Source organism: Populus trichocarpa, chromosome 11 (assembly GCF_000002775.5).
Source record: "Populus trichocarpa isolate Nisqually-1 chromosome 11, P.trichocarpa_v4.1, whole genome shotgun sequence".
Lineage (NCBI taxonomy): Eukaryota > Viridiplantae > Streptophyta > Magnoliopsida > Malpighiales > Salicaceae > Populus > Populus trichocarpa.
In genome coordinates this window covers 5,312,498-5,325,418 of record NC_037295.2, presented here as the reverse complement: position 1 = coordinate 5,325,418, position 12,921 = coordinate 5,312,498, and the positions used below count along the sequence as shown (strand labels likewise).

Here is a 12,921-nt window from a genome sequence, read left to right as displayed (position 1 = left end):
AAGAAATGGAATGGTTGTTCTTGGCATCCTCTCATAAAAGAATTGGAAAATAACAGCCTTCATCATTTCATTTTCTTTTGAAACAGGATCCCACTAATTATAATAAAGCTTGATGTTTATATTTCGCTTTATTCATATTTTTGTGTGCTTCTTTCCTATTTTTTTTTCTACGATTTTTAAACCACCAAATTTCTTCTCATTATTACCAAATTAATGAAATCTAAGACGCTGTATCTCTGCACTAATCTTTGTCTTTTCTTTTATGATAATGAGTATGACTATCCACTACCAGAAAACCGGAGAAAAGCAACGGAATTACCGACGGAAATATTCCGTCGGTAATTAATACTGACGGACATAATTCCGTCTCAAAATCGGTCGGTATATACCGACGGAATGATTCCGTCGGTAATGCCGTCGGTATATACCGACGGAATATTTCCGTCGGTATATACCGTCGATTTCACCGACGGAATATACATTTCGTCTGGAAATACGCAACGGCATGGTGACGTCAGGTGATTTTACCGACGTAACGTACCGAGGGATTCAAACTGTGATAGCCGTACAGTGACGTGGCGCTGTCACCGACGACATAACCGACGGAATCACCGACGGATTACTTCCGTCGGTGATTCCGTCGGAAAAAGCCATTATATGCACCCATCTGCCGACACTCTCATCCTCTGTTTCTCCTTCTTCTTCTTTCCCATCCCACCTCTCCCCTCCCAAACTCCTCCCAAACTGCAGCCAAACACCCATCCCAAACTCTCCACTATTCTCAACACGAGCACTCAAGTTTCTTATATCTTGTACGTGGTCACAATATCCGTTTCTTGTAGATTTTATCATTTTTTTGTAAGTAAATCTATCCTTTTTAATTAGTTTTAATATTTAATTGTGAATTTTATTGTTTTAGTATATGTATTTTGTTAACGTTTGTACTTGTTTAATTGTTATTTGTCAAAGAAACTTGTAGTATGAATGTATAATTTTGTAGTTGTTATAGGTTGTTTTAGATTTTGTCAAATTATATTTGTTTGTAAATTGTTGAAATTTTGTTTGAATTACACCGAATTAAATGTGTCGTTGTGATGAAATAAATAATTAATAGCTTATTTAAGTGTCTTGTTTAATTGTTATCAATTATATTTCGAAGTTGTGAGTAATTCTGTAAATTTATATATGTATAAATTTGTATGTATGAACGTTGATAGTTGATAATTGATAATGAATATTTAACATAAGTGTTGTTTTAGTTTGTTGGATAATGTCGGGGAAAACCAATATTTTTGTTATGTTTTATAGAGGTTCAATAGAAGTCATGGATGATCGTTCATGGATGTATCAGAACTCACCCCAAGGATTGCGGAGGATGGATTATTGTAACGGTGTCCAGGGTTTTATTAATTTCGCAACATCTATTCCGAGAAATTTTACTGATGGCGGTATTAGGTGTCCATGCAGGAAGTGTAAAAATTTAAAGTTTCTGCATCAAGATGTTGTAACGATGCATCTTCTAACCAAAGGGTTCATGGAAGATTACCTGTGTTGGTATGCTCACGGAGAACTATTTGTTCCTGATGAGAGCATGGAAGAACAGGTGGTTGGGTCAACTTCTAGTGCTAGTAACATGCATGAAGTTGGAAATGAGAACAGTAATCCTTACAGGAATATGGTTATGGATGCAATGAGAATGAGTGAAGATAATGTCAGGGGATGTCCAATCGTAGAAGAAGAACCTAATGCAGATGCAGCAAGGTTTTTTGATCTGTTGAGAGATTCTGACGAACCATTATGGGATGGTTGCACGAACCATAGTAAATTATCAGCCGTAGCACAGGTGTTCACCATCAAGTCAGATCACGGGTTGAGTGAGGCCGGTTATGACAAGATTATTGAATGGGCGAGAAGCATTTTACCTGAAGGGAACAGGCTGAAAGAGAACTTCTATGCTGCCAAGTCCATGATGAAACCCCTCGGTTTAGGATACCAGAAAATTGATATATGCCCTAACTTCTGCATGTTATACTACCTTGAAAATGCTGAGATGACCGAGTGCATGACGTGCGGGCATTCCCGTTACAAACCCAGAACTGGTAGAGGGAAGACTCTCGTGGCATATAAAAAACTTAGATACTTCCCAATCACACCTAGACTGCAGAGGTTATTCATGTCACCAAGGACTGCTGAGCACATGACATGGCACCAATCACACCATGTGGTTGATGGAGTGATGGTTCATCCTTCTGACAGTGAAGCCTGGAAACACTTTAACAGTATGCATCCTCCCTTTTCAGCTGAATCAAGGAACATGCGTCTTGGGTTGTGTACAGACGGATTCAATCCATTCGGGTCATTTGCTGCTCCTTATTCTTGTTGGCCGGTCATACTGACGGTTTATAACTTGCCACCAGGGATGTGTATGAGGCTGGAGTTCATGTTTTTATCTATGGTCATACCAGGTCCGAGCAGTCCGGGGCGGAATATAGATGTTTGTCTTCGTCCGTTGATTGATGAGTTGACGCAGTTGTGGTCCTCTGGAGCTTTGACTTATGACATCTCGAGGAAACAAAATTTTGTTATGAGAGCGGCTTTGATGTGGACTATCAATGATTTCCCAGCTTATGGAATGGTTTCTGGTTGGAGCACGCATGGAAAGCTAGCATGTCCATATTGTATGGAGAACAACAAGGCATTCACGCTAACAAACGGGGGTAAAGCTTCTTTTTTTGACTGTCACCGTCGTTTCTTGCCACATAACCACAGGTACAGAAAGAACATAAAGGATTTCTTTGTTGGTAGGGTTGAAAATGATGTTGCACCCCCGCGTCTTTCCGGTGAAGAATTGTTTGATGTTGTGTCAGAGTACGGTGAAATTGTGTTTGGTCTCCAATCAGATAAGCAGAAGTTTCCTGGTTTTGGTTTGACCCATAATTGGGTGAAGCGAAGTATATTTTGGGAGCTTCCTTATTGGAAGACCAATCTTCTCCGCCATAACCTTGACGTCATGCACATTGAAAAGAACGTGTTTGAGAACATTTTCAACACCGTCATGGATGTGAAGGGGAAGACAAAGGACAACATCAAGGCTAGATTGGATGTAGCGCTGTTCTGTAACCGTAAAAATATGGAGTTGGTTTGTGATGGGTCACGGGTCGCAAAACCAAGAGCAAGCTTCGTGCTAGAGAAAAACGCACAACTACTAGTCTACAAATGGCTTAAGAGTCTGCGTTTCCCCGATGGACATGCCTCGAACATATCAAGGCTGGTTAATACGGAGGAATGCAGATTATATGGAATGAAGAGTCATGACTGCCATGTGTTTATGCAAACACTCATCCCATTAGCTTTTTGTGATTTGTTGCCAAAGGGGATATGGGATGCACTAACGGAGATTAGTCATTTCTTCAGAGATATATGCTCCAGCAAGTTGAATGTTGATCACATTGAGAGGCTTGAAAAGAATATCATCGAGACAATATGCAAACTTGAGATGATATTCCCTCCATCATTTTTTGACTCAATGGAGCATCTACCCGTACATTTACCGTTTGAGGTAAAAGTTGGAGGACCGGTCCAGTACAGATGGATGTATCCATTCGAGAGGTTAGATATTACAGTTGCTATGACATTTATAATTAAATGTTTTTATTTTAATGTTTTTAATTGATAATTTTTATATATATATATATATATATATATATATATATATATGCAGGTACTTGTTCAATCTTAAAAAAAAGGTTAAGAACAAGGCGCATGTTGAGGCGTCAATATGTGAGGCGTATATTGTTGAGGAGATCTCAACATTTATCTCATACTATTTCGAACCTCATTTGAGAACGAGGATAAACCGTGTTCCACGGCATGATGATGGTGGTGAAGTGCATTCAAGTGGGAACTTGTCAATATTCTCCAATCCTGGACGACCCACACCTAAAAATGCCGTGAGGGGAAGATATTTGTCTGAAATAGAGTTCAGACAAGCACACAATTATGTCCTATTTAACTGTGATGAGCTGAGACCTTTTATTAAGTAAGTAGATGTTCGACTTAAACTTTGTCAAGAGTGTACTATTTATGTTTTGTGATACCATACACTCATATACTTTGGAACAACCTTGCAGGCAACATCGACGATACTTACTGTCCAATAACTCACAGCTGACTGAATTCCAGATCTTTCAATTACAAGATGAACAATTTGCCACATGGTTTAGAACACATGTAAGTCCTAGCACAAACTCATTATCTCTTGCAATGTAATTAATTGTAGTCAATGTTACATAATATCCGTTTATTGATTATTGTTGTATTTAATTTACAAGCTAGGTTTATCAAATGGGAGGTAGTGCTGCTATTTCACTGTCTTTACTATGTCTGGGCCCTAAAAGAAAAGTCAAGTGCTATAATGGATATTTTGTCAATGGATATGTCTTTCATACTGAAGAATACGGGCATGGAAGAAAGACATACAACAGCGGTGTTTGTATTAAGGGACCGACTTCTAGTGAGTTTGAAGTTGACTACTACGGTAGATTGGAAGAGGTCATCGAACTGCAATATCATAGCGAGCAAAATAGAGTGTTTTTATTCAAATGTTATTGGTATGACACAACTGACAGAGGAATCAGAGTAGATCCTCACTATGGTCTCGTTGAAATCAATTCAAAAGCTAGACACCGCAACGTAAACGACGTCTTTATTTTCGCAAAGCAATGCCAACAAGTTTATTACACATACACCCCTTCCTTTAGAAAGGACCGATCAAGAGTTGATTGGTTATCCGTTTTAAAAACAAAACCCAAGGGTCGTGTCGAGGTTGTTCAGGATGAGAACGAAGACACAAGTGTGATAGATGAAGTCTTCCAAGCTAGTGAGTTGGTTGAACCATACCGAGTTGCTCCGTCGATTGACTTAGAAGAAAATTCGAATTTTCGCGTTTTCAACGATAGTCTTGTTGATGTTGACGCAAAGGAGTTGAATGTTGTTCTGAGCTCCACTAGTGGAAAAAAGAATGTTGTTGAAGAAGATGATAACGAAATTGAAGAGTGCGATGAAGCTGATGATAACAATTCAATGGAGGACGAAGATGAAAATTCCGACTAACTAAACATGTTATAAAGCCTTATTTTTATAATGTAATAATTTGAAACATGAAATATTTATTCTTCTTTAAGGGTCAGCCGTTGTTATTGTGTTGTGTGTGTTTTTTAGTTTGCAATTCAAGATTTTTTGAGAGGGTTACATATAAAAAATAAGAAAAATTTACCTTTTCACCGACGTATATACCGACGGACTATAACCCGTCGGTATTTCACAGAGAGTTGCAAAAAAATTACGGGATTTTGCCACATTCACCGACGGATATACCGACGGACTATAACCCGTCGGTATTTCACAGAGAGTTGAAAAAAAATTACGGGATTTTGCCACATTCACCGACGGATTTCCGACGGAGTTCTCGACGCCAATACCGACGGCATCACCGACGGAATTGTACGCACGCATGTCTGACACGTGTCCGTCTGCACGATTACCGACGGCATTACCGACGTCACATACCAACGGCATCACCGACGGCCCGCGCATGTCTGACACGTGTCCCGTCTGCACCATCACCGACGACATTGCCGACGGATCGAAAAGTTTGGCGGGATTTTCGAACTTTTTTGGTGCGCATTTCAATTAATTTCCGACAGAATTACCGACGGAAATTAATTGCACCGACAGCAATTAAGGGCCGTCGGTAATTCTGTCGGAATTTCCCTATATATACCGCCCCCCCACCCCCCCCGCACCGTCTCCTCCCTCCCCCCCCTCCTCTCCCCCCCTCGTCTCCCCCTCCCTCTCCTCCCTCTTCTCCCTTTCTCTTCTCCTCTTCTCCCCCTCTTCTCCTTTCACTTCTCTTCTCCTCTTCTCCCTTCCTCTTCTCCCTTTCTCTTCTCCTCTTCTCAAGTGTGATCTTCTTCTCTCATTTAGTTTCAAAAGGTATGTATTTTTTTTTCTTTATCTTTGTATTTTTTTTATTTTAATTATGATTATTTTTTTTGGTGTTCTTTGTTTTGTATATTGTTTGTAGATAAAATCTTAAATTCAACACATTATTAAGGTAAGCATTTTTTATTCCAAAATTTATTTTGAATTGATATAATGTTTTTTAATTTTGTGTGTTGTGTAGTGTTTTTTAGTTTTTTAATTTTATTTATTAATTTTAGTTTTTTAGTTTTGATATTATTGTTTGTATTGTTATAATTGTTATTGTTGAATTTATGTTAAAAATGTTAGTTTATAAATATAATTGTTATTGTTGATTTATTTTAAAAATGTTAATTTATATATATAGAATTGCATTTAATTATTAGTTTATCTTAATTTAGGATATTATTGTTTGTATTGCTATAATTGTTATTGTTGAATTTATGTTAAAAATGTTAGTTTATAAATATAATTGTTATTGTTGATTTATTTTAAAAATGTTAGTTTATAAATATAATTGTTATTGTTGATTTATTTTAAAAATGTTAATTTATATATATAGAATTGCATTTAATTATTAGTTTATCTTAATTTAGGATATTATTGTTTGTATTGCTATAATTGTTATTGTTGAATTTATGTTAAAAATGTTAGTTTATAAATATAATTGTTATTGTTGATTTATTTTAAAAATGTTAATTTATATATATAGAATTGCATTTAATTATTAGTTTATCTTAATTTAGGATAAAATAATTAAATGAATGTTCATAGTTGTAATTCTATATGATGTTATTGAATAAAATGTTGTGTTGATGATGATGAGTTGGGTTGAGATCCAGGATGATTGGATCGGGATGTGAAATAAAATTGGAAGTGTAATATGATTTTGTCGACAACTTGGGACCCCCCAGTACAGGGGAGACTCTGTCGATTTTTTTTTTTAAATAATCGAAGTTAATTATTCGTATACATGTGTGTAGATGCGTAGAATGAAATCTACAGCACGTCGTCAGAAGACGGTTGCAGCTAGTTCTTCTAGCAGCGAGGAGGACGTATACTTAGGTGCTGATCACGGTGAGGAATCTACGCCAACTTGTGATGCTGCCTCTTCTAGCGCGGTTTCACAGCGCAGAAGCGGTGTGCCTTCACAGCGGGGTCAATTCACCCGCAAGTACCAGGCACAATGGAAGGATGACCTCTCAATGTAAGTTTGTTTAGGTTTTAGATTTTGTTTTATATACTTATAACATAATTTATGAACAACTAATTAATATTAATTACTACTTTTATTTAATTTCAGGTTTACAAACATTGAGGCTGCAAGGACTATAATATTGGCGTTTAAATCGTCGATGGAGATTCCATTGTTTCAATGGAGCCAGGTTTCCAAACATCCTGAGTGGAAACCTAATATCGATGCATGGTTTAAGCGATTTCAGGTCGGTGTTAATTTTTAATTTCCAGCTTATTTTTAATAAATGATTTTTATAATTTTATATCTTGTACTATTTTTATTTTATATGAATTATTTATATACACAGAACAAATTTGAGTGGGATAGGGCGGACAACAATGTTGTGAGGAGGGTATGGGAGAATCACGCGGCAACTAGGTAACATCAAAAATAATATTTATTTTTGTTTTATAATTTAATGTTTTAAATTCTAATTTGTTACTATGGAAGTAGGTTGCGTGATTTTTGGTATGACACCCAAAAAAAATCAAAAAGACATGCGAGGGATAACGGTCTTGAAGGATGGAATGAGGTGGCGGTTTGGCAGGAATTCAAACCGCCATTCATCTCGGGGGAAATATGGACGGCATATATTGAGCACGTGACCTCAGAGCGGTTCTCACGGCGCTCATAGTCTGGCGCCGACAACCGGAACCGGCAAATTTATGGTTCGGTGACCACGCACACTGGTGGATCCGTCCCATTCAGCGCACATGCAAAGCGGATGGTAAGATTAATTTTATTGAAATATATCGATAATTAATTTGTCGTTCCTTATAATATATTTAACTTTCAACCTATTTTTTCCTTACAGGCTGCGTCTCTTGGACGTGAACCGAGTCCAATGGAGCTGTTTCTAGAGACGCATGTGCGGAGTCAAGACCGCCAAAAAGGGGTGCAGCAGTTCGTGGACAACCGTGCTCAGCACTTCGTGGTATGTTCGTTCATTCATTTTATTTTGTAAGTTATTATTTTCTTGAATTGCATCTTGAATTGCATTTGATGATTTTTTTACCGATGAAATTTTCAGGAGACCTATAATAGCCGGTTGAGGGAGAGATATGGGGACAATCCGTCGACCCATCCAGATTTTGATCCAGATTTGTGGATGGAGGCGGGATCGTCTGGTGGACCCGATAAAAACAGGGTCTACGGGCTCTCCAACACTACGGCTGACAACTTGCGTTCGACTCGTAGTGTCTCAACTGTTGGAAGCTCTCCATCAGTATCGAACACCCAGTCTGAGGAGTTCATTGCGTTGAAACAACAATATCAACAACTCTCGACGAATTATGATGAGCTCCGTCAAATAGTCATGGAGATGAGATCAAAGATGGGTGACGATACTTGTGCAGCTTCTTTTTGGCCGTTTGGTCCCGGGAACAACCAGCCTCCTCCTCCTCCTCCGCCTCCTCCTCCAGCTCCGCCGCTATTCTAGTTTAATTTTGTTTTTTAAACACATTAAATTTGTAATGAATATTATTACTTTTACATTTTTAATGTTTAATGCATTTTTATTTGTTTATTAATGTTTTTTACAATTAATAAATTATTTTTTTTATATATTTCAAATACCTACCGACGGATATACCGACGGATAATATCCGTCGGTATTTAACAGAGAGTTGCCGAACAATTACCATCCATGCCATCTTTACTGACGGCATCACCGACGGATATTATCCGTCGGTGATTAACTTTCGACGGCCTTACCGACGGATAATATCCGTCGGTATTACACAGAGAGTTGCAACAAAATTACAAGCCATGCCATAATTACCGACGGACAACCCGTCGGTGATGCCGTCGGTAATTACCCTTAAAAGTACCGACGGATTGGCCGTCGGTAATGTTCCCGCGAGGAATTTTTTTTTGGCGCGCGTATCCGTCTGTATTACCGTCGGTGTTTCCGTCGGTGGATGGTTTTTTTTATTTGCGACAGAATTAGCGACGGAAATGGGATTTACCGACGACTGGTTTACCGACGGAGAAATTCCGTCGGTGAATCCGTCGGTATTGTTTTCACCGACGGATTTCATTGCTGTCACCGACGGAATTAATCCGTCGGTAAAACTGGATAATGTTGTAGTGATCCTTATAACAAAAGAAATACTTAGTAATTTTAATTAGCAAATACAAGGGAATAAAGAATATTGAGGAAGATTTTACTGTTAGATATTGTTAGAATTAAAGTAATGTATTAGGATCTTTTCATGCATGTTGAACAATTTTGGAGCAACAACGCAAACCTAACTGGGCCAGAGAAACAGAAAAGGGAATTAATCAACATCCAAACAAAACATCAATCCTTCAATTCTCTTAACTAATTTCAATGGAAAATCAGATAACCAAAGCCCGTGACACGGGAAAAAATTGTTGAATTATAAAAGAAACAATTACAGACAGTATAGAAGCAAAAAAAGCTCAATAGAAACCAACAGAAGCAAAAAAAGCTCGCGAGCATTAAATTTTGTTTATCAATGATAACAGCTCGCCGTGAAAAAGAAGTTTAACGAGGAGAAATATATTGGAAGAAGGAAGAAAACATGTAGATTAAGGGTATATGGCAAAAACTCAATTACCGCACAACTAGAGAAAAAATGATAATAAATAAGGTAAAGCTACATGGAAAACATGATAAAATTCAACTGTTATTTGTTTGGAAAGTTATCTACTGATATTAAGGAAGTAATTTCTTTGTCTTAGCCTATAATTGATTACGCCATGCCATTGTCGGTAAAAAATGGATTCATTCTGATATTAAATTATTAGTTTTAGCTCTTCTTAGATTTGTTAAGCAATCCTAAAAAATAAAGATTGAATAAACTACAATTATTTAATATCACGCACTTCGTTAAAACATGCTATTGCATCACTAAACCGAAACGATCCCCCAAATGTGAGAGAGGTGTGATGAAAACAAGAAATTTGACTCTTGTAGGCAATTATTAATTAGCTCATGTAGTTTACTTTTATGCAAGTCAAGGTGTAGAATCTAGAAATACTTAGGGTGCATATTAAAGTCAAAGTTTCAATACTAGACATTACGTACGACACCATTCTTGGTAGCTTGCATGGGTTCCAAGGACAAATAGTTTGATGTGGTCCAGGTCAGATAGAATCTTCAACTATACCAGTTTTCTTAGCAATTTCAGATTCTATCTGGTCTTCCCCTTCTACAGATAAATCTTTGCTGAATATGTGTGTGTATATATCCATTCAGTATAAGGATTCTACGACTTTCAAAATCAAAACTTCGTATAACAGAATGAAAAGGGCTAATTTGTTCACCAAAGTAAATTCCCAACTAAGGACTTGCCCTCTTATTCCTGTTAATAAAGCTCTAAAACCATGCTTTCTTTTATCTGTGCTCATCACCTTCCTTCTCATCCTCTCCGATGGAGTTGAAGCTGCGGCCGGCACGAACAAGGTTACTAATATTGGTGCTATCATCGATGGTAATTCCCGTACAGGCAAAGAAGAGAAAACAGCAATGGAAATTGCAGTCCAAAACTTCAACAACATCTCAAGCAACCACAAGCTCTCTCTTCACTTCAAGCATCCTAAAGGAGACCCTCTTCAAGCAGCTTATGCAGGTAATAATCTAGCCATCTCTAAATGATTTTGAGTTTCTAGCTTAACATTAACAAGATTTGAAGCAGTAGTGACTGGTCAATTTTTCTTGCAGCTAAAGAGCTGATAAAAGAGAAGAAAGTGGAAGTGATTATTGGCATGGACAAATGGGAGGAAGCAGTCCTGGTTGCTAATATTGGAAACCAGTCTCAAGTTCCAATCCTTTCGTTTGCAGCCCCAGCCAGAACCCCGATATTAACTTCACTTCGTTGGCCTTTTCTAATTAGAATGGGTCAGAACAGATGAGATGCATTGCAGCTCTTGTCCATTCTTATAATTGGAAAAGGGTAGTAGTGATTTATGAAGATGACGTGTTAGGAAGTGAATTTGGCAATTTAGCTCTTTTAACCGAGGCTCTACAAGAGGTTGGTTCGGAGATTGAATACCGCTTGGTTCTTCCACCGTTTTCATTTTTAACAGATCCAAAAGATGTTGTTCAAGATGAGCTTATGAAGCTACAACATCAAACAAAAGCTCGTGTTTTTATTGTTCTTCAGTCATCTTTGCCTATGCTCACTTGTTTTTTCGGAGAAGCTAAGAAAGCGGGGCTTGTAGGCAATGACACAGTCTGGATAGTTGGAAACAGTATTACTAGTTTCTTAGATTGTGTGGACAATCCTAATTTTTCTTCTATGGAAGGCACTCTAGGAATCAAAACCTATTATTCTTCCAACAGTTATTACAAAAGATTCGAAGCACTGTTCCAGAAATTTTTTCGGTCAGAGTATCTAAATGAAGATGATTTTCAACCAGGAATTCAAGCATTAAGAGCATATGACAGCATTGGTATTATCACACAGGCCATAGAAAAACTAGGTAGCAACATTACTAGTCCAAAAACGTTTCTAAACAGCGTATTAGAAAGCGATTTCACTGGTTTGAGTTGTAGAATACGTTTCAAGGATGGGATGCTGTCAGATGCTCCTACATTAAGGATTGTTAATGTGGTTGGGAAGAAATGTGAAGAACTGGATTTTTGGTAGCCAAATTGCGGTTTCTCGGATACCCTCTACGTGGAACAAGGCAAAGGAAGGTGCAGAAACAGTGATGGTGGTAAAACCACAGGAGGGTTGTCCGGTCCAGTGATTTGGCCTGGGGATCTCAACGGCCAAGACCCAAAAGGATGGGCAATGCCTTCTGAAGCAAAGCCATTGCGAATAATAGTCCCTAAAAGAACCTCGTTCGATAAGTTTGTGACATTTCGACCTGGCGAGGAGCGGCCTGTAGGTTTTTGCGGTGACCTCTTTGACAAAGTGTTGAGACGATTGAATTACTCTATACCACACGTATTCGTCGAGTTTGATGGGCAGTATGGTGATATGATTGAAGGTGTCTTCAACAAGGTAACGACTCTTTAACTGTGCTTTTTTATTCTATTAAAAAATAATATAAATTATATTATGATATATTATCTAAAAAGTTTAAATTTTTAAGTTGAATTAATTATTTAATAATATCAAATACACAATCTTCTTCGTGCAAGAAACCCCAATTGTTCGCATGTGATGTTCTCTAATTTTCAGTATGAACGCATGCATATCAATATAGCCTTGTAGAATAACTAGTCAATGCCACGCTATTGCCAGTAGACGCTATTAAAGATAATAAAAAAACTTTATTCATAAGATTTAATTATGGTGATGATATAAAAAAAAGTTGTTCATACCACGTGTATCTATCACACACATTTAAGTAATACGAGCCCATTCTGATCAGAAATCCTTATGTTATTCTAATATTTTAATTGGAATTGTTTCTGATTTATTATTATATATTATAGATAGAATATAAATATCATCTATCAACTGTAATTTGCCGACTATAAATTCTTATCCGAATAGAAGAGATGACACAGTCAAAATTGGCTGCAACTCAAAGCCAAGAATAAATTCATATAGCATTGTTTCTGAGAAGAAATTGAAATTTCTCCACCATACATTTCTATGAGACACTTCAGACTTTTCTCATAGTTTAACTAGACAAACTCTGACTAGTCCATCGAGGCCCATCTGAGGAGTTGTATGATTTTGCCATTATTTTGCTCCTGTCTCGTTCTATCAGCTGTTTTT

The 12,921-nt window shown here is 37.4% G+C and overlaps 1 protein-coding gene across 1 annotated transcript in view; it reads left to right on the top strand.

The window, feature by feature from the left end:
• Positions 1–10,339: 10,339 nt before the first annotated feature.
• LOC7455923 (glutamate receptor 2.5) overlaps positions 10,340–12,921 on the top strand; it is a 74,791-nt gene continuing 72,209 nt past the window's right edge. The window contains exon 1 of the mRNA XM_024611671.2: positions 10,340–10,649. Within this exon, the coding sequence (XP_024467439.2) occupies positions 10,419–10,649 (231 nt within the window). The 5' untranslated portion in view covers positions 10,340–10,418. The remainder of the gene's footprint in view (positions 10,650–12,921) is intronic.